The sequence below is a fragment of the Anopheles moucheti genome, chromosome 3, assembly GCF_943734755.1.
Source record: "Anopheles moucheti chromosome 3, idAnoMoucSN_F20_07, whole genome shotgun sequence".
Lineage (NCBI taxonomy): Eukaryota > Metazoa > Arthropoda > Insecta > Diptera > Culicidae > Anopheles > Anopheles moucheti.
The window spans coordinates 7,323,488-7,345,183 of record NC_069141.1 but is presented as its reverse complement, the minus strand read 5'-3'; the positions used below and the strand labels follow the sequence as shown (position 1 = coordinate 7,345,183).

The window sequence follows — 21,696 nt, the reverse complement described above, 5'->3', positions numbered from 1 at the left end:
TAATTTCTCAAATGGATGAGGCTTATCAATAACGATAGCAGCTATTTACCATAACAATTTCCTTCTTTATTTAATAAACTGTAGTAGAAAAGATTCTTGCAGATAGAGATAGTAAGGTGCATAATTTCAATTAAGGTAAAATGGTAAATGTGAAGAAGCTAAATCGTACAAGTGTACTACTGCTCCTCTCTGTTTAGATGCTTTCACATATTCGGCAGCAGTCACGGATGAGCCTTCGAGGGGAGTAGATACACTAATATCGAAAAATAAAGATACTTCGTTATTTGTATATTGGAACAGAATAGCATTTAAGCATTGATTAATTAACAGTTAAACCATCAATATAGTATCCTTCATTTCCCAGGATTCCAAGACAGCACAATCAGTAACGTAGAAAGTAAAACAAAATTAAACACAAATAGAGCGCAAAACAAATGGATTAATAAAAGAAAATCCAGTGAATAGCTTGTACTAGTCAAACCAGTCCGTAAGGGGAAAAAACTTCTTTAACCCTGAATCTTGACCCCAATAGTAAGGTTCCACAGCACAATTAAAGGTTCAACTGTGTTGCGCACATCGACCCTGTGTCTTGCTGTTTAGTGATGAGGATGCACTATTCATCAAGTTCCTAATTCCCAACGTACTCCCTCCCTCTCCTCTCTCTTTTCCCTCTTCTATTTAGCACCTGTCTTTATCGAGAACACTCGTGTGGTTTTTTATGCATAAACCTTTCCTGTGTAACTATTTGTTTCGTCTTCATTTACTTTTCATAATTCTTGATTTGCTGTTTGCAAAATTTGTGCTCTGTAGCTTTGTTCCGTAATTTTGTGCCCGCCCGTCTAGCTGGGTGTACCTTAGTAAAGGTTTAGTGAATTGATGCCAACTTGTTTTTGCTACTTATTTCGTGTGTAAAAACTGGAAGGAAGCTCTAGGAGATATAAAAATTTACCAATTATTTTCAACACGATCAGGATGCGCAAGGAATGAAATTGATCTTCCCTGCTTTTTTCTGTGTTTGGAGTCGTGTAAAATAAGAAGTATAAAAAGGCGATACTTTTTGTATGCGTATATATGCACTACGATACACCGTGCCGCTGCTACTCTCTTTCGCTGTCATGTAACGTGAAATACTATTTAACATCTTAACGATCCGTAAGAGGGCCCATAATTTGATTAGTTGATGAGCCAAAATCTTACATTAGTAAGAGAGGCTATACACAACATGATGTTTTCCTCCCCCGCCGATCGGTTGTTTCATCTGGTCTCTCCTTACGTAAATAATATCCCACTTTCTTTCCAAATCTACGACGTTTGGCACAAACGCAGGAGGACGCTATATATTCGTGCGCTCACAGAGCGTATCTTTTAAAGTATTTTGAACACTTTTGTTCGAACGCGGCAATTCCACAAATTCTGTGCGAGATTCTTTCGCAAGTATAATACAACAATTAAAAACAACTTTCTTCAAGAAATTTTAACGATAAAGTACCATACCACGGCGTTGCTCGCCCCTTCTGCTAATTAATTTACATAACGCAAGCAAAATTCCAGCCACGAGGAGATTTCTTCAAAAAATACGTTCCTTTTAAGGCACAGAGTTGGTCGCGATCGCAATCGGCCAGGTGACCGGTCCCTTCATCACGATATCCGCCAAGCTTTGCTTTATCTTGATGAACCGTCGTTTGAACTCTAACCCGCAGCCCTTCGACAGCCGGAAATCGCACAAAATTTTGCCATCCATTTCCACGATGTTGGCTTTAAAGATGAGTTGCAGCTTCCGTCGATCAATCGTCGATATCGTGATGACGCCCTCGTCGTTAGACTTCCAGTTGTAGCCGAGCTTTTCCAACGCGGACGACAGACGCTTCAGTGTTTCATCACACCGCGTCGATACGAAAAAACGCGTCATACGCCGCACCAGCCGCTGGAAGGGATTTTGCTGTTGCTGCTGTGTGCCGACGCTCTGCGTTGGATTAAGCTGTGTGCACAGGATTAGGTCGTCCAGCATGGTCGGCTGCGAGAAGCAGAAACCGTTCCGGGCCTCAATTGCTTCCTCGACGCCATTTACCTCGGTATGTACGATGACCGGTACCGGTTGTGATTGGCACATGCGAGAGGTGGAATCATCGAGCGGGCTCGAAATGTCCTGATTCGAACAGAGCCGTTTCGCACGAGGTGATGGCCGTCCATCAATCACATCGCAACCTCCAGCACCGATACCACCACCGCCTAGACCACCGCCATTGTTCACTCCAATATCGGCAATGCCTGGAATGGGAAATAAAATTATACCACGATCAAGTACTGTCCGGTTGTGCATGGTGTATCATAAAATGTAAGTGAAAGTGTTGCATTGTAATTAATTGTAACTTTAATTAAAGTAGATCCACAAATTACCGATCCACAGTCGAATGATCCACAATCCGTATTTGGATGAACCCCGTATCTTATTACACTTAGAAATTATGTTTAATACAACGAAGTTGAAAAACTTATTATAAACACAGGTAAAATCAAACGATAGAAAACGAACTTATCATAACAATAGTGCTTGAGGGTGCTGTTTAATCGGCTAATATAAAATAATAAAATCATAACAAACTCAAAACGTACACACACATTAGGTTTTTGGTGATAAAGCTGTATGTGGTTAGATTGCATTCAAACATACAGCTAAATCACCAAAGTCCCAATAAGTGGCAACAAACGATAGCAGCAGGTGTGAGAAAAAAAAACAGAGCGGCGGCATGGCGAGATTAAAGGATTAATTTAAATAATGCAAAACAGAGGTGCTGAGAAGGAAGAGCGGCAGGCAAAATACGTTTAGAACAAAATAATATAACAAACAGAAGACAATATTAAAAAAAAAAAAACAGAATAATAAATTCACTGAATACATGCACAGAAAATATTGCAATTATTTAGTAATTGATTAGGAGAAATTTTTTTTTTGGCCTTATTTCTTGATTAATATTAAATATACTATTTTTATGTTTTATTTTGCATTTCAACGCGACACAAACATCGAACGATTACAACCGATACACACAATAATGTAGCAATGCCACATGTCGTCCATGCTTTGGTAATCTAGCTTTATGAAATAGCTTAAATTCTATCATACAGCTAAAGCGCCAAAGCGCAGAAAACAGGGCGCGAAAAATGTCGATTACTGCTTCGTATTGAATGATCTTCTCCGCTCACCGCCCAATACATACGACGACATAACACATAACACTACTTCACAGTACTTATAGTCATTAGTTAAGCAGGTAATGCACTTACAATAATCATCAAGTCTCTTCAAAAATCTTCCCCATTTCACTAGTTGACTCCCAGTTACCTTTTTGGATACTCTTTTTGTAGTCTGCCTGTTAAGTTAGTACTCCATTTTGGTTACTCTTCTTATAGTCTGTCTGTTACCTAATCTTGGGGACAATCTGATTCATGCTACCTATCATCAAGAGATTCTATCATCACACGCCCATACATAAGATGAATGGCGTACACACTGGGGTAGGCACTGAATGCTCCTCAGAATTTTTACACTACTGAGAGTCATCCAGTACCTGACCATGTGCAATGAACGCTGAATGTATGTTTACGTAGCTACGTTAAATCTATGTACCTTACCCTCAACCCCGTTCTTTTTGGTGCAATATAGGTTTAATTTATAAAAGCTCAAACTTTTCTTCTATTGCAGACACACCTACGTACGGATATAGCTAAATTAGGAAATAGACATTTCGCCAACCGAGAGCCTTTTTCTTGGACCACTGCCAAAAGCAAACAGAATTTTGCTGTGACTCGACGAAATGAGACAAAACACGACCCAAAACCCCAATTCTTGCTGAAAACCTAAGATAAATAGATATAGGTCTTTGCTTCCTTGTGATACGGTATTCTCGTATCATAGCGGCTAGTTTTGCGGTTAGGCAATGCGATAGGATTCCCCATTTTTAAACCCCCTTTAAATTCCCACCCAAAGCATGCTCCGTGCTTCACGATGTACGGTCTGGCTGTCTTTCCCCGCTAATAAAAAAAATAGTATGATCGTTTGAAATTCTTCTGCCTCACAAAACATTCCGAATGGCCATTTCAGGCTTAACATGAAATGTTATTTCAGTTACGGTAACACGATTGTTTGAACGGTAACACGGGTTTGAAATGACAATTTGAACGACGATTTCGTAGAAAATTATTTTTGAGATAAATGAAGGTACGAGGAGATGGAGGATTTTTCCTAAATATGTGTTTGCTTAAGCAGCACACAACGACCTGCTAATTATTTCGAATTTTATGTCACTATTCTTTTCATGATTCAACTTCGATAACATTTTCGCCCCGTATTTTTTATTTCTTCTAGAATATCCACTAAAAAATGCAACACCTAAAATGTTAGACCTATGAAAAACACGATCAACCACAAACAATTATACGTACCTTGAAGATGGAACTGGGTCTGACACCACTTGTGGTCTTGCAGCTTGTCCAGCGTTAACCTTTGGGCTGGATTTGCAACCAGAATCTTTCGTAACAGCGAAAGGGTGAGTGTATCCAGCTTGCACCAAGGCGTAGAGGTAGTGTATTTGTTCTCCTTCCAGCAGAGATACTCCGCACATCCGGACGACGGTTGATCCCAGGGCAGCTCTTTTAGTACAAGAAATTGACATTTTTCAACAGGAGAGCAAAAAGAGAGCAAGAAAACACATATATTATACATTTGCAACATGCTGTTAACCATGAATTGCCATATGACATAAGATTTTGTTTATTGATTTCATTTACTCGGCCTTTAATTCTAGCACCGTTTCAATTAGCTCAATCAAAGGCAGTAATAGTCATCAAAATCACACCGTTTAGAATGAACGAATATTAAATTGTGCATTAAAAAAAACCATTGCCACGTTAAATGTAATATTTGTTCCTTTTCTTATGAATCAAAATGGAGTATTGGTTTATGGTATAGCTGTTTGCTGTCGTGTGCATTTTGTGTATTCATCCTCGATGGGAAATATTCAATTGCAATAATAAACCGTGCAATACAACACAAATGGAATCACATTAATGCAGGATAGTGCAGCACACTAAATATAAATATACAACACTCGCGAATAAGTAGTGCCAAAACAAAGCCATACACAGAGAAATAGAGCGGGGGCAATGGATAAGAGACGTGCGAAGAAGAACGAAACAGGCATATCCAAAAGATCACTTTTCTTTATTTGATTTTCATATATACACTCTGGTTTACACACACGCACACTTGTCACACAGAAAGCTTAACGCGACATATCGGTAGCTGATAGCTGATACGCGGCAAATAAACACACGCGGATTCTTGATGGCGACGATATAATAGTGAAACATGAACATATCTTTATAGCATACCCACAAAACACAAGGTAATCAAACATTCACGCATATGTGTACTTTCTTTTTTATCGATGAAGCCTTTCATCACATTCGCAGCATTAATTATTAACAGAATGAATGATAAATATATAATGGAGCAATTAGGAATATAAGGATTCATAAAGAATTTCATCGGCATTATCATTTTATAGACGAAAACATTAATTGAATTAAAACAGACCAAATGCAATCTAATTACGAGAAGAGATTGTTGAAATTGATTGACGGAATAAAATTTGCAAGCATTTGCAATAAGGCTGAAGGGAGCAGCTCGCATTCATAGATAATGGATATTTTCTTTGATAACAGCAATGTTAAAGGAACATTTAATAAAGGCACACAAGATAACAAAAGAAAGTAGCGTGAGATAGAAACAAAATAACGAAACAAAAACAAGGATTTATGTAATATATACTTTCACATCAGCACACTGAGAAACATAAACGCACAACACGCACAACATCTTGGCCGCGGCCAGCAGCAATCGCAAATATAAATAGACAACTCCAGAAGAAACGGAAAATAACATTGTACCGAAATGATAACTTAAAAAATAAACACAACAGTGCAGTGCAGCAGCAAGCAATTCCCAGTTGGACCTCTGGTACTAAAGCTTTAGAGATATTACAATCAAAACAACAGTCTACAGCTAGAATACCAAAGATACAGCCGGAAATTAAAAAATGGGAATTAGAAAAAAAGACAGTTATACGTTTGATCATTATTGTTTTGAGGGTGGCTTGGTGGCGTATTCATTCGGGGAGGCATTTGTTTGGCGAACGAACGAAATGGAAAACTAAATCAATAAGGAAGTAGAATGGAAACCAACAGAAAAGAAAAAGGATAAAACACTCACACAACACAACACATGACCGATAAAACTGTTAAAATTATAAAGAATTCAATAAATGACAAACGGAAAGTGCTTATTGGTGGCTGAACTGAACATTTATATTTCGTAGGATTATGCTTGTCTAATTTTATATTGTAGTTATGCATTTCATGAAACTAACATAATCCAACATTTTAATACAGGGAAAACAATGTACATAGAAAACAAAACATCGAGCAATAATAGAATTATCACAATTAGGGCACACGGAAAATGCTTCAAACATATTCTCTGTTATAAACAGCAGTACAATGTGCACAATAATCTTAGACAATGAACAGAAAAAGAAAAAGACGTGAATGAGATGATGTTGTGTAAAGCGAATACTCGAATTGGTAGTAAAAGTGTCACTTTAGGTAAAGTGTTAGCTTCGAAGGAACACGCGGACACAATCACAGGTTATGTCACGGGAGCAAATTGCAAGAATAAATATTTTATATATGCATTCTTATTTGAGAGAAGCAGCAAAAGCATATTATTTTAGCACGAAATATACGTAAAGACAAACTTACCTCCGGCAAGCATTGTAACTAGGATGATCCCGCATGACCACAGATCGGCCGGTGTAGCACGGTATGGTTTTACCAACACTTCCGGAGCGACGTATGGAAGTGTTCCGCATTTTTTATCCAACAACCGTTCGCGGCCTTTCATTCTGCTCTTGACAATTACACCCAGAAAGGATAGATGGGACACAAATATGGAAATAAAGAAACATTTTTAGTAAATGGTCTTAACACCACTCTCAATAGCTTCAAAAACAAGGGTCCGAACCAATAAGTCCGGGGCATCGTTTTGTACCTAATACCTAAACATGGTGGCCATCCCGAAGTCCGATATTTTTACGTTGTCATGCTCGTCCAAGAGCAAGTTTTCTGGTTTCAGGTCACGGTGTGCTACACCCCGTGTGTGCAGATAATCGACACCGGCCAGCAGTTGATTGAAGTACCGCTGCGCTTCCGGCAGAGGCATCCCAACGTCGGGTTCTGCAAACAGAGACATGATTATCAATAGAGAGTATATGAGCATGGGCTCTCAATTATCTTACCTATCCGATCGAACAATTCACCGCCGGCAGCATACTCGAGGAATATGTACTCAATGTCACCCTGCGTTCGTTTACCGAAAAACTTAAGGATGTTTTGGTGCTGAAGAATTTTCTGTATACACACTTCCTTCTTGACCGAGCTCTCGGCATCCGGATGCTTCTTCAGGTCAACCATCTTCATCGCTACAGCCTCACCCGATTGCCGATTTATGAGCAATTTTACCCTTTTAGAATTCAAACACAATTGATAGAAAAAGCGTAATTAGTACTGGAGAGGTACTTAAAGAAAGAAAACAAACAAAATAATAGATAAACTTACTCTCCATAGGCTCCTTCTCCGAGCGTTTGTGCCAATGTCCATCCTTCGACAAACTCTCGCATCAATCCAGTCTGTGTTCCTGTCTGTGATGATGCCATTTTCGTCTTTTACTCGTCTCTGCTGCTACCACCACTACTACACTTCTACTATCCACCAATTTCCGGCGGTTGGACAGTTAAAGATCGATGCTGTACTTTCACACTTTCCCCAACCGTCACTTCTCCTTTCGTTGGCTTTTCCATACACCGTGTGGTTTTGTTGGTTGGTCTGCAATGGTTTTGTTCTGGCAACGATTCTTATATTATCGTCACCCAGCTGGCCAAAAATAAAACTGACGGTGTGGTGGTTCGGTTATACCACCCTTTCTTATCGTCTGTAGCCAAACGGATTCGATTTGCCAAAGCTGGCTGCTAATTTAGGACATCACCAATCAGCAGCTCCTGGGTTGAACTATCCACTACTGGAGAAAGCCAGCTTTTAATTGGGTTCCGATGTTCAATTCGCAGGGAATGTTTTTGATAGTCGTTTGGCATCGAGCCATGAATGATAATGGTGGTAAGAATCGTTTCACCAGATCCTGAATCAAATTTCATCGAATGCTGGACAACACTATCATACGATAATAAAAAAGACTCATTCTACACTTATGCACTTTTTTGTTTCTGGATAAATCCAATGTTCTATCGTTACCGTAGTATTTGTGCGTCATATCAAATGGGGAACCGGACAAGTATATCCCTTCTGCGCGGTTGATAGTGAATTTTAATATTAATTTTCGCTGTTTCCTGCGCCTACAACGCCCGCTTTGCGATGATAAATCACTTCATTTCACACGTACCATTTATTTTAGATTTTTCACGTGTTCTCGTGCCTTTCATGACAGGAGAGCGTCACACACAGACTCTTTGACCTTCGGTAGGCAAACTGATGCGATAGAACATTCAAATCCAGACTCTTTTAGTGCGGGTGCGCATATACCTCCTCGCACAGCCACAATCCTTTCCTTCGTCGATTTGCTAGAACAATCTGTTCGTGTCGGATTCGAATCGTAGCACTGTGGACACGCACGTTGAATGTGTCCTTTAACCAACTCTAAATAGCTACTCCGGGGATTAATTAAATTCAGACGACATACCTATGATAAGGAAGCCAATGGTGACTGTACAACCGCGTCTGGGGTTTTTGCAACCTTGCTACACAATCGAAACGCGATTCTTTTATCTCTCCGATTTCTGTCCACTCTCCTTCTCTCGCGATTTTAGTGGGCGTGTGAATAATTTGCTGTCAAACGCAGGATATCCCGCTGGGTCCTCGATGTTCGCAGAGAAGACTGGAAGCGTATCGAGGCACCAGAGAAGCTCGATCGCTCTCTCACTGACACAGCAGCGCCAGCCTATCTTGGGTTTAATGGACGGGAGATGGTGGTTCCGCTCGTAACCAGCATCTGCTTGTTCTCGACACACGCTTTTATGCTGATTTATGGTACATGCTTACGAAAAGTCAAATTTACTGCGAACAATTTCGCATCGACAGAAATCGTTGCCCTTACCAGCCAACACGACACTTTTCTCTCCTTATTTAGTTGTCCAGAAACAGATGTTGTTTGCCAGAAGCCAGCTAGTGTGCAGTAATATAGAATTGCCAATTCTCGCTCTCGCTCTCTACAATTTAACTCCCACGTACACGCGAATGTTTAGTCCAGCAGCTTTCTTGCGTACGAATTCTCTTCCAGATTACACGACGTTTGGTGAAAATTTCTCGACACAATGACACAAAGAGATGGTTGGGGGTTAGTTGCGACAGATGGGAGGTCCTCTTCCGCTATTTGGTATCCTCCTCCTCGTGCGTCGTTGAACAATTCTATCCGGGTTGGCAAGGGTAATGATCTGCAGAAAAATCGACCGATAAGGACACCGTCTTCCCTTCTCGTTACATTGACTAGCGGAGTAGGCAAGTCTCGTTTTCTTATCGTGCGTAATACATCATTTCAATGAGCTGATGATGTTCTGTAAAAAAAATACAAAAAAAAACTTTATTGCATCGTATATTTAATATAAAATTTCACTAGCCAAGGTCATAAGAAAACGTTTGATATTCTTTTCTTCACAATTGGAGACAAACACCATTTCACCTGATTTTCTGATTCCTGCTAATACGAATTCATACTGTTTTCTGTAACTTCGACAGTTGGATACCCATCTGTGATATGGAGTGGTAACCTAATCGTCGACTCTCCGGGTTTTGTGAAATTTGCTTCGACTGGCGCTTTTCTTCCGATCATAAATCAGCGAATAGTCCGGGAATGACACAACGGAGGGACGCGTGGCAAACAAAAAAACAGGAGCACACACATGTCACATACTAAAGTTTGCTTATATAGCATGTAATAAGATATGGAACACACCAAGAGTTTTACACAGCAATAGACCCCGAATGCATACATGAAGGCGGGAAGAATTGGGTTTGAAATTTTTTGCAACGTTCACGAAAAACATTCTTGATGGCTGGAGGTGTTTGAAGATTTGTGCCGCGAAGCATTTTTGCCCTATTCCCGGTAAGTCTACCTGGAATCAGGGTTAAGGCCAAGAGAGAGGGATAACACCATTTTTATAACACTTCTCGTTTTCTAAACGTTCTCACAACGTGACAAGAGGTGAGAAATAAAATCAGAAACATGCAATTTTTTATGACAAGAAAAGACCGTCCATGTTAAGGCAACCAAATCACTTAAACCCCTATTCACGGACAAAACGTCGTATCAATTTTCACACCTTCACCGGCACCGGTACACCCAAAACTACACCCGACAACACCAAACTGATATGTTTGTCCGGGGGGCCCTACACCAACTCCGGAACACATGGCCGACTGCGGTGAAAAGCAGTGTGTGTTTTGTCATGCGGATAAATTTGCTCACCAATGCGATGCAGATATTCCACACATAGCAGGCGTTTTTTTATCGCTAACATACGCACCTGAAGCTGAGGGTGTCTGTTCTTCTGCTTTCCGATTTTTTGGCTTCCCCGTTTCCGTATCACAAACAAGATCTTGCAGCATCCGCCATTACGTTTTTAGTAATCGCCTTCAATTTTTTCACATTCCCGCATTTGCATTGGTGTAGACGCAACTACTACGAAAAAATCCCATCAAAACCATCACAGGACACTCCATAGCAGGAATAAAACGGTGTACAAACGTCCAGATAACACACAGAACATGCAACTGGCGGTTTTCTCTCCCCTGCCAGACACGAATTTGCAGGCCATCAAATACAGAAAGGACGCAACACGAGGTATGCCAACACCATTACCATCACACGCAACACAGTGCAGCAGTTGTTGTCTAGTAATCATATCGAATCTTTTTTCCTATACCTAGCAACCCGCCATTTGTTGCCGGACAGTGTTGTTCAGCCATAAAAAAGCAAAGGCGCGCACACCACTGTGTTTGGTATGAAACGCGCGTGCACAACACGCAGTAGTAGTTGGACTTGCAAAAATGTGCGAACGCGTCATGGAAACAGCTCTTCTGCACAGACATACACACGCGCAAATGCGACAGGGAACGACATTTTCCCCTGTTCTAGACGATGAAAACAGCAGCCAAGCAAGTGAGTGCAACTGTTAGCTCAAAAAAGCTTGTTAATGTACGCTGCTGGCTGTTGTGGAATATCCTATGCATGTGAATCCTTTTGATACAGCGCGCACAAGCTTCATTCAACCATTACCAAGAGCGAGACACGGAAGTGCAATAATCAAGGTCTTGCTCTACCTATGAAATTGCGCCTATGTCTTTACATCATACGTCGCTTATCTTTGGATAGAGACAACTGGTTGTGTGTGTTTTGCTGAAAATTAAACAATGCATCAAAAATCAAGAAAAACCCTGCCAATTGTTATCTATTTCTTCCAGCAAGAATGAAAAACGAATACGGCAGTTGGTGTCCTATATACGTGCTTCCCGCAGCACATTCCTGAACCAGAGATTAGTATCGAAAGAACCGTCAGTATCGTTCTTCACACAAACACGCTTGGTGCATTCCTGGTTTATGAATCATTCTTCCGTGTATTTGTAATGATGCACTCGTTTTAAGTGTGATATTAATTCACATTTAACTAAGCGATTCCTTTTTAACGAACATACTTTGCAAGCTCAAGTTCAAGGCCTTGAAGTGCTCAACCGCTTATGTTACCCTTGCACATATCCCACCCGGATCAGATCACCAGTCAGTCAATCACCACCAGTTTTTTTATGATTTAAACAAAAACTGCATTTCAATATAAAATATCGTAGTCCAAAATTCTATACTAAGAATTCCTTACTTACAGTATTGGACAAAACATGTGCAACCATTCAATCCCTATCATGAAATACTACATTGAAGGTTGTTAATAAGTCGATTGTGAGAAACATGTTTGTTTAGTTTATAGAAACAGCACTTTTCGTGTTTATTATAACAAAAAACACATTATTCATACATAACAATTCATGAAAAAATAGTCAACGTTTTCCTTTTGGACAAAACAAGTGCACCTTCCTGTGTTGTTAACCAAATTTTATTCGGCTTTAATATTTTGTTGCAAATCCTTTGTTTTCAATTACGGTCTTGCATCTGCGAGGCATAGACTCGATCAGATAGTCAATCAAGTTTTGTGGAATCGCTGACACCTTCATGATCAATTCGCTGATTCACGATCTCCCATTGGTTTTCTATAGGGTTCAGATCCGGAGATTGGGGCAGCAAGTCCATCACCATTACTTCGTTTCCCTTAAACCACTGTTTGACCACTTTGGCGATGTGCTTGGGGTCGTAATCTTGTTAGAACATCCATTTTAATGGCATATTCCATTCTGCATAAGGCAGCATAACATATTTAAGGATGTTATTGTACATGAAACGGTCCATTATTCCATCGATTTGATGAATTGGACCAAGACCGTTCGCAGAAAAACATCCCCAGACCATATCATTGCCTCCGCCATGCTTGACCGTCTTCTGACAATAACGTGAATCTAAACGTTTTCCAGTCGGTCGCCGTACACGGCAAATACCATCGCTTCCGAAAATGTTGAACTTCGACTCATCACTGAGTAGAACCGTCCGCCATTTCTGCACATTCCAGCCAATATGAGATTGAGCAAACATTAGGCTTTTCTTTCGGTTCCTAAGTGAAATCAGAGGTTTCTTTGCAGGACGTCTCGAGAGCAACCCGGCTTCAACGGCACGTCGTCTGATTGTCCGGTCCGAAATAGATGAAAATAGATAGAAATAGAAATAGAAATTTTGAGCACAATCCCGAAACGGTCCATTTTTTCACTTGGTATTCATCACAAATCGTGTTTAGTGACATTCCACTCTGGTAATCATCGATAATTTTTTGTCGTAGTTCCAATCCAAGGCTGTCCGCAGCCATTTTAGTGTCTAGTAACATAATAATAAAGAAAACATCAGTACTGACCTTTCGCAATTTTTATCAATGAGTTTTTACCTTATTATGCGACAATAATGCAATTAAGAACACTTTTGTCAGCAAATTACCTCATTACTTTATTTACCTTATAACAAGCTTCTTAAACAATGTTTCTAAAGGTAACAGCGAGAAAAAGTAAGAAGTTGCACTTGTTTTGACCAGTACAAAATGGTTCTTGCCAACTAAACACTGGCGTTGATCTGTAATCTGACAGCTGACAGGTGCAATAAACATTTAGTAAACATCTAGACTCGTAAACTGTCAACTGCAGTAAGTGGTTCGATTTCGATTTAGAAAAATTGAAATTTGCTGATGTTTTTTTTATGATTGCTCTATTTGAGTTGCACATGTTTTGTCCAATACTGTATGTCTACATCGGGATTTTGACTAACTGCATTTATGTAATTAATACATTGTTTGAAAATCGCTCTTTTCTTGGTGGTATCAGGGAAAACTAGTTCTTCCCAGCTTTGAGTTTTTGTGAAAATGGATTGATTGGTTAATTTTAGAAAAAAATTTCATTTTTGTTTCATCATTTGACAGGTTGCGTACTTGTGTTATAGCGATTCTATTTCATTGCATTTTTCACATAATAAACATATCCCACCCATATCCCATAAAATGTATTACGCTATGGTGAGACTAAATGTTGGACGATATCCTTTTATCAAATAGCCGCATCACCACCGCTATATAGGAGATAAAGTGCAGGTCCAAGTACAGGTACAGAATAAAGTAATGATCCTCGAAATACACGGGACTAGATAAATGAGGATTAACGAGCCGATACGCGACTTTAACGCAGAAATTAGAGAAACGCGAACCGGAGTGTCAGTACTTCCAATTTTGAAGATGCCAAAGATGCCTGCCTTAGAGACGACCAAAACAACCATAACTTAACTCTCGCAACTATGTAATTAACACACACAACTATGAGATTAAGTGTATGTTGCGCTGTTTTCTTTTGAAGGATTTGCCAATTAAAATTCACACAACCACAACGATTCTCTCATCCGCGAGACGCTTTCTCTCTTAACTCATTTGCATTCAACCCAGTTTTGAGGAACGCGTATGACAATGCAAACTTTCTTTTCTGTGTGCGTACAGCCACATCATCCTCATCCAACTACCATTTCCGCAAGGATGGTGGACGACTTCATCACGAACGATGAAAACCCCGAACTATTGGATCATTTTCATCCTACAGAAGGTCCCCCTATCGTCTCACTCTTATGCTGCCCAAAACGACAGCAGCAGTTGGTTGGATTTTTCGTCCGCATGCGCCGTGACATCGTACCTAACCGTGGCAGCACAGGAGGACACACCACAACCGTATATCCTGTTAGGTCCGGTCGGGAGTCCACCATTCGGAATTCGGCTTACCCATCAGCTTTCGCAATTATTTCTGTCGTGTATGCATTACGACACAAGTATGTGCTGATCGCGTTCTTATGCGTTTTCCCCTCATCCATTATGAACGCGGACGCGCTTTTTTATCGGCACAGCAACCTCAAGAAACCCGAGACCTGTCATTTGTTCTTTTCTTTGAAAGTTAGATAGCCCGAAGTTAGATAGTCAGTCCTGCGAACGGGGATTTGGTCCGGATGGGATTTTGTAACAGTTCTGTCGTATGAAGAACGGCGCCGCTAGCAATACATACATTACCGGGACCGTCCAACTGTCGTAACGTTCTGTTTTAAATTGTGAAACCGTCATGTACGCCTACGTTCGAATAAGTAAATTCTAGGAATAATTATTCTAATTTATTCGTTTATTCAAATATGACCAATAGGAATAATTAGTTGATAATTCTTTGACAAAACTGCATCAAATTTGTGGTGTGTATAAAAATTCAAGGTTATTCAACCGGGGCCTCCTTCGATCGGTGCGTGAATGTAGAGTCATCTCTTTCGCTCGCTTGATCTCACCACCGCTCATCATCATCTTCATTGTTTCTTATTTTCAGTGCTATGTAATAAAACATTTTACTCGATTATTACAGCGGAAAATTCATGTCGAATATATTAAAACTTGATCATAGCTCATGGAAAACGTTGGCCCAACATAAATGATTTTCAATACTTGAAACAGAATCCCACCACAGCATCCAATCGTTCCCATTTGTGTACTCGTCGCCAAAGCTATTGTACATCCCTCCCCCCACTGTTGCTTCTATTCGTTCTCTCCATTCGTCGTTCTCGCTCTCTCGTATAAAGCATACACACAGAAACATTCACCAATTTCAAAACTTCTTTCGCCATCAGAGCACCCTCTTCTTACTTGGCGTTGAAAAAAGAAACCTGTTTCCGAGTTTTTCTTTCTGCCACTTTCTTCCAACACGTTCTTCAATTAATCTCCCCCACGAAATGGTGACCGAAGGGGATCGGTGCGTGGTTTCAGGAGGAGCTGGGAGGTTTGGTTTAACGCGTATGTTAAAAAAGGGTCACAAAATAATCGCTTGTTCGCTATGCCATCGCATTTCGCAGTCAACTTCATCATCTCCCACTAGCGAGCGCGACTTCACCAACAAGGGAGAGACATTTTCTGCATTCAGTGCAGGCACTAGAGCTTTAGCAACAAAATTGTTCATGTGAAACATGAATATGCTAACAATACATTTTTAAATTTTAAAATAAAATTTAATATATCACCCTACGGTAGGGAGCTATCGGTAGAACAATCCTTCTTCCTCTTTTTCGCCACCCACGGGGGCCATGTTTGGGTGGAAAGATCATGGGATGTTGCAAGCGAACCAAACTCGTTTTCGCGGATTCTAGCGTCAAAATCGCGTTTTGCGTTCATTGCTCCGTTTTGTTATGTTCCCTCGTTTTTTGCTTAGCGAACACGCGAGTGATGTCTATTGCCCTTGTTATTTCACTCTTTTTTCATAACAATGTTCGTACCAAAGCAAGGGGAGGAGGTACACATTTCTCAATATAGACGAACATTTATTGGACATTGCTTTCATGCAGAAGGAGAATAACGAGACACATTTAACGTTATTAACTATCGAAGAAATGCTTACAGTACCGGCGAAATGCAAAGCCAAAACAACAAATCAACTAATATACCAATAATGCGCTTATACTTCTAAAATTTAACTAAAGTTACCACTTAGCATAGGGTGTGGACACCATGTTTTGATCAGCTGATCATTTTCTTACAGTATACAAAAGAAATCAATAAATTTGCAGTATAAATATAAATTGAAGATGAAATGACCATACTCTGCGAACAACTCCTTTAGACAACCTCAAACCTTTCTCCTACGTTGTGATGCACCGAAGAACGCATTTGGAGACTCCCCTGACATGCAGAAGAAGTCTGTTGACGTTACTAACTAGAATGCATAACACCACCCAAGCCCAACAACATTTTCGTAACCTTAAAGTCCAAATGCGAAGTCTAACTCCATTGAAGAAAAGTCTGTCCAGAAGGGCAATTTAGAGATGAAAAAGAAAGGCCTTAACACTCCAAATCACATGATTTCTTCATGCGCTCCTGTATAGCTTTCGTTCGAAAATCTCGGATTGCTTTGCTTAGCAACACACACACACGCGGGGTTGAGTGTGAACGAAAAACTCCAAAATGGATTCACGCGGATGTGGAGGAAACCCCATTCTTCTCCATTACTGTGCGCTTAAATACACGGTTAGAAGAAAATGAGTGAAAGGGGGAAAAATAAGAACGTGCGAGTGTCCAGCGGAGATAGCGTGAGAGACAGAGAGCGAACGGATAACTGAGAATGAGCCAGGAAGCCTAAAAGAACAAGAGAACGGGGATGGTTCTCACACGCACTATTTCTGCCGGGATGGAGATGATGATGGCGAAATGATGGTGAACGACACACACATACACAGCTATACTGCTTTGTTCTGCAGAAGGATAATTAAAATTGCGATTTTAAAAACGAATGTGCTGTTGCGCAGAGCAAGAATGTCCAATATTCCTGGCGAAATATTCAAAGGTGCCTTCCAATATAGTGGACGATCTACAGTACAGTGTAATCGTTAACAAGGAAGAGGAGGGGTTTTGATGGGACTCACGCGATCTATGTTGCATTGAAAAGGACGAACACACGCCAAAAGCAGCTGACTTGCATTTCTTTTCATGTACTAACAAAATATTTGGAAAGATAACTTATAGAACATAACATCCAAAGATAGGATAGTTTCTCGATAATAGCTTGCAAAAACCTTTTGAAAATGATGCAGGCACGCAGAATACTCACCTGGAGAATTGAAGCCTCAAACATTCATGATGAAAATCTCATGGCAAACAAATTCGTCGCAGATTGATGGTGCAATCGCAACAGACGCCATTATTGAAAATTCTCGCAGTGGAGAGCATGTGAAACCCAGTATGAACTCCACACTGTTGCTCCTATATAGGCACGCGCTCCTTTCGTCGATGGATGAATTGCCCGGCGATTATCTAGATGAAAACTGCATCACAACCACAAAAGTCTCTTCAGAAATTCAAACGATTCCCCCAAAGTTTTTTGGAACTTGCAAACAACTCTATTCCCACTCACGCACGCATCTCATAATAAGATGGGAAAAGGTCCAAAGAATTCGCTAAAAATCATCAGCTGAAGAAACCTTTTCACGCGGTTGATGTGTGTTCTTGAGCGTACGACTCCATATTCCGTTTTTCCACACAACACGCTCTTAATACGCATTCACATTAGCAGGCTTTGAGATTTAAGCACTACCGGCTTCCATCATCACACCACTCTCGCACGCCATTATGTTTTTTTACTGGAGTTTCTTCTTCCTTGCCCAACCTGAGTCCGGCCTGCATGCGGGGCTTAGCAAGATTAATCGACCCATCAGAGAATTCTAATCAGAGGCAGATAGCTGACGAGAGTTAACTCTATTTAATGTCGGGAAGCATCCATTTTCCGTGGCAACAATGTCTTGCATAGAACCATCTGCAGCCACCATCACTGTGGACAACTACACACTCGCGATTTTTACACGCTGCCATCTTAGCGAAATAGTTCATCGGAAGTTTGCTAACGCACAGCTTCGATTTTGGAGGTGAAAAACTGTTCAGATGTTGCCTTATTTTTCTTTTTTACACAGAAGCACACCGAGAATCAAAGGGCGAGCAGACGCACGCGCGCGCTCACACTGGACCGTCGACTACACTGCACGGGAGAAGAATGAAAAGTAAACCGAGGCCAACGGGCGTTTTTTGACAAATGGCTGGTCCGATGAAATCAAGAGAGAACGCGCGTTTGTCATTATCTCCTGAAGTCTGAACCACAATGTTGCTAGGGAGTGTGCGTGCGTGCGTTTGAGAGAGATAACATCATCTTTCTTTCTCCACACACACACACACGCGGAAAATTTCAAAGAAAGCGATACGAACAAAAGAGTGCGCACACAGTTGAACAAACCAACAAGAGAGCAAAAAGAAGTTTTCGACCTTTCAATGTAGGGTGCGTGCACACATCCTTTTGTCTTACCGAAACGTTTGGTAGATAAAAGCCTTCTTCTTCAGAAAAGGAATAAGAACAAGACCCAAGCACACACACATACAACGATTATTTCGACCGGCCGTAACAACAATCTCACACTCTCTCATCACTCTCACAGCACGGAACAAATTGTTGCTCAGAAGGTTCGTTCCCTTTCGCTCTTCCAAGCGTGTTATCTCGCACTCACACCTTTAGTATGGCGCTGATTCTTCTTCGCCTTTTGCCGGTGTTTCTTGGATGCGTTTCGTTTTGCTACCGGTCATTTTTTTTGGGATCTGATTTTGCGTCGTCGACGAAAAACTGGATTGTCGTCGACGAGAGTGTGTGTGTTTCGCTAATGAGTGAACGAGATAGCTTCATGGATGAAAGAATTGTACTATGTGCGGGGGATATACGAGAATGCGCGCGCGCGCATTCGTGCCCGGCAAATAATATGTATGTGTGCGAACAATGGCTACTTCGGAGTTACCATGGCGCGCACACACAAGAAGGAAGCAACGAAAAGGCACAGCACACACATCAAGAAAATGCAGTACAACTGATTTCAACGATGCGAAACAATGATTGATTTTCTAGCGAGTTCTGCATCCAAATGCGGTTGAATTTAGGGAAATTTTTGAGGGAAATGTCTCCTTTGGGGCCCGTCCGTTCCGACCGCCCCCGCAGGCACGTGAGATTCTTCTGCTGGACACATGGAACAGAATCCCTAAATTGATGCTTTTCAGCCGTTCTTTTGTCGCTTTCCGTAAGGGCGAGGGAAAATTCCAGGAGCATTTTGTCCAATGTGCGCGCGCGCGCTCTTTTGGCTGCTCAGCAACAATGTCAACTAAAAAGGCTTGCTTTATCTCTATGCAACTGTGGGTTCCAGAAGGCCGAACTCTCCTACCCTATCTAGAGAATGACGACTTAATTCCTCCTCTAAATATATCCGGTTTCAACAAATCTCCAGGCGTCTGGGACTATACCGAGTCCCACACAAGAAGATCTAAATTCATGGTTAATTTATTTTGCTTACCTTTGTTCCACGACGTGAGTTTATGCTAACAAGCAGAAACGAAGTACAACTTCATCAAAGTACTTATCGTTCGGAGGTTCCGCTACGCCGCCGTTGTCTTCAACGTCATCTAGCACTTTGTTCAGAGCAGTAACAATAATAACAATGCACACAAAGGATATAACTTTGTCGCCAATTTGAACACTAATTATGCGCACGGTACATACACACCCGAGTTAGAAACGTTCCATGTGCCTAGACTCGACCTCCAGTTAGCTAAGTTTCTGTACAAAGCATAATACGAACAGATTCTCCGCGCGCAGACCGTGTGCGTCTTGTGCCGGTGAAAAATCAATTTTCTTCTTCTTGCGATACTCTTTTGAATTTGATCAATTCAGAACTGTCAAACGAAGCACCGCGCGTGACAGTTGTGTATTGACGGTTGTCGGGTTGTTTGTGCCTAGTGAGTGAGGGACAACGAAATTATTTTTATAGTAAAAGTTGTAGATACGGGGTATTATTTTGCTTAAATAATTTCGAAACTACTCCTAAGAATACTGTTCGATTTACTACTATAGAAATAGCAAACGGATAATACAACGATATAATCGTTACATCGCTAGGCACCCTTTTTAGGGACAATACTCTGACAGCTGCTGTCACCTAACCCCAACCGGGCAAACAATACAGAAACCGCTCATCGCGTACGCCTGTTGTAAACAAATTCAACGACTCGTTGCATCTTTAGTGCTTCTCGGCATCGCAGTGCTTTATTTTCCTTTGGAATCATGTCGGAAAAGAAGGTAAGCTAGATTCAACGTAGGCTTCAATGTACTTACATAAAGCTTCAATGTACTTACACTTTATCATTGTAGTCAGCGGCATCCGGCAACTCTGCCGGTGGCGGCGGTGGTGGTAGCGGTGGCGGTGATAATAAGGAAAAGCGACGAAAGGAATCCATTCTCGATCTTAGCAAATATTTGGAGAAAACGATACGCGTAAAGTTCTCCGGTGGACGGGAAGCGGCCGGTGTGCTAAAAGGATATGATCCGCTGCTAAACTTGGTGCTGGACAATACAATCGAATTTCTACGCGATCCGGATGATTATAAGCTGGCGGACGATACTCGGCATTTGGGGCTGGTCGTGTGCCGTGGTACATCGGTAGTCCTAATCTGCCCACAGGATGGCATGGAATCGATACAGAATCCTTTCGTCGCACAGGAAGGCTAGCGAGACAAGATCAGTTACTACACGGGGTGTTGTTTCGCTATACGGAGCGTTCTATCTGTCTGATAGAACTTCCGTTGTATGCCAAACGACACACTACTATTTTGTGATCGTATTAACTCTCTCCCGGTGGTAAAAATGAAGCATCATCGGAATTGTTTTCATCCATCAGTTTGCTTCAGTTTCCAAATTTTACGACCTTCTTTTTGTGTTTTGGTTCTATACGCTGTTTCCGGCTAATAATTCAATGCTTCATTCAATTCCAGCTTCATTCTTCTTAATTATTCCTTGTTTCGTTAAGTTTTTTTTCTTTTATTATCGTTCTCTTACCATTCATTCTCATGTTGTGTATCAACGTATATCGGTTAACCATAGCCACACACCCAGTGCTGGGAAGAACAGTCGTTGGAAATGTGGTAAAAAAGTGGAAAAGACAGGAACGAATCGAATTATATTTACGGAAGATCGGTAAATCGATCAATTTATTAACTGTTCTTAAGTAATCTACTTATACCAATTTTGCTAGAATCTGCCTGAACACACCTCTTTCTGTCATCTTTGATTCTGTTCCTGTTCTACACCGATAGCACAAATTCCACGGTGGCCTTTTCCACGCTGGGCTTACAAACAAATAGTTGTTAAATTGTAATGCAAATGAAATAGGACAGGTTAAGAGAGGCAGATATTCAACAAAACTTACAACAACCAAGACGTGTAGGAACAAACGTTGCGGACCGGCGTTGAGCTGGGCTCGTGATCGTAGCAAATCATTCGCGTCTACCTAAATTTTAGTCGGTGTTGAGTTAGTCTTGTAAATAAATTCCAACCATCTCAAAACGAAGC

At 41.0% G+C, this 21,696-nt stretch overlaps 2 protein-coding genes across 3 annotated transcripts; one reads left to right on the top strand and one right to left on the bottom strand.

The window, feature by feature from the left end:
- Positions 1-50: 50 nt before the first annotated feature.
- Positions 51-19,885, bottom strand: LOC128301431 (serine/threonine-protein kinase grp). Of its 2 annotated transcripts, none has more exons than XM_053037906.1 (7): positions 19,646-19,885; positions 7,675-9,680; positions 7,356-7,579; positions 7,116-7,293; positions 6,820-6,962; positions 4,444-4,650; positions 51-2,268 (listed from the first exon to the last, which is right to left on the bottom strand). In XM_053037906.1, exons 2-7 carry the CDS (start codon positions 7,770-7,772, stop codon positions 1,586-1,588), a joined length of 1,533 nt encoding a protein of 510 aa, XP_052893866.1. In that variant the 5' UTR covers positions 7,773-9,680; positions 19,646-19,885; the 3' UTR covers positions 51-1,585. The 2 variants fall into 2 exon arrangements, with proteins under 2 accessions (XP_052893866.1, XP_052893865.1); XM_053037905.1 differs by lacking the exon at positions 19,646-19,885 and adding an exon at positions 17,377-18,297.
- Positions 19,886-20,311: 426 nt separating this feature from the next.
- On the top strand, positions 20,312-21,686 carry LOC128301951 (U6 snRNA-associated Sm-like protein LSm7). The gene is made up of 2 exons (XM_053038636.1): positions 20,312-20,427; positions 20,500-21,686. The coding sequence occupies exons 1-2, from the start codon at positions 20,413-20,415 to the stop codon at positions 20,854-20,856; spliced, it is 372 nt and encodes a 123-aa protein (XP_052894596.1). The 5' UTR covers positions 20,312-20,412; the 3' UTR covers positions 20,857-21,686.
- Positions 21,687-21,696: the final 10 nt, after the last annotated feature.

Coding starts and splice junctions, on each gene's coding strand:
- LOC128301431 (XM_053037906.1), bottom strand. CDS start 7,772: ATGGCATCATCACAGACAGGAACACAGACTGGATTGATGCGAGAGTTT. Junction 4,651..6,819: donor AGTTACAATGCTTGCCGGAG/GTAAGTTTGTCT, acceptor TTGTACTAAAAG/AGCTGCCCTGGGATCAACCG. Junction 2,269..4,443: donor GACCCAGTTCCATCTTCAAG/GTACGTATAATT, acceptor TTCCCATTCCAG/GCATTGCCGATATTGGAGTG.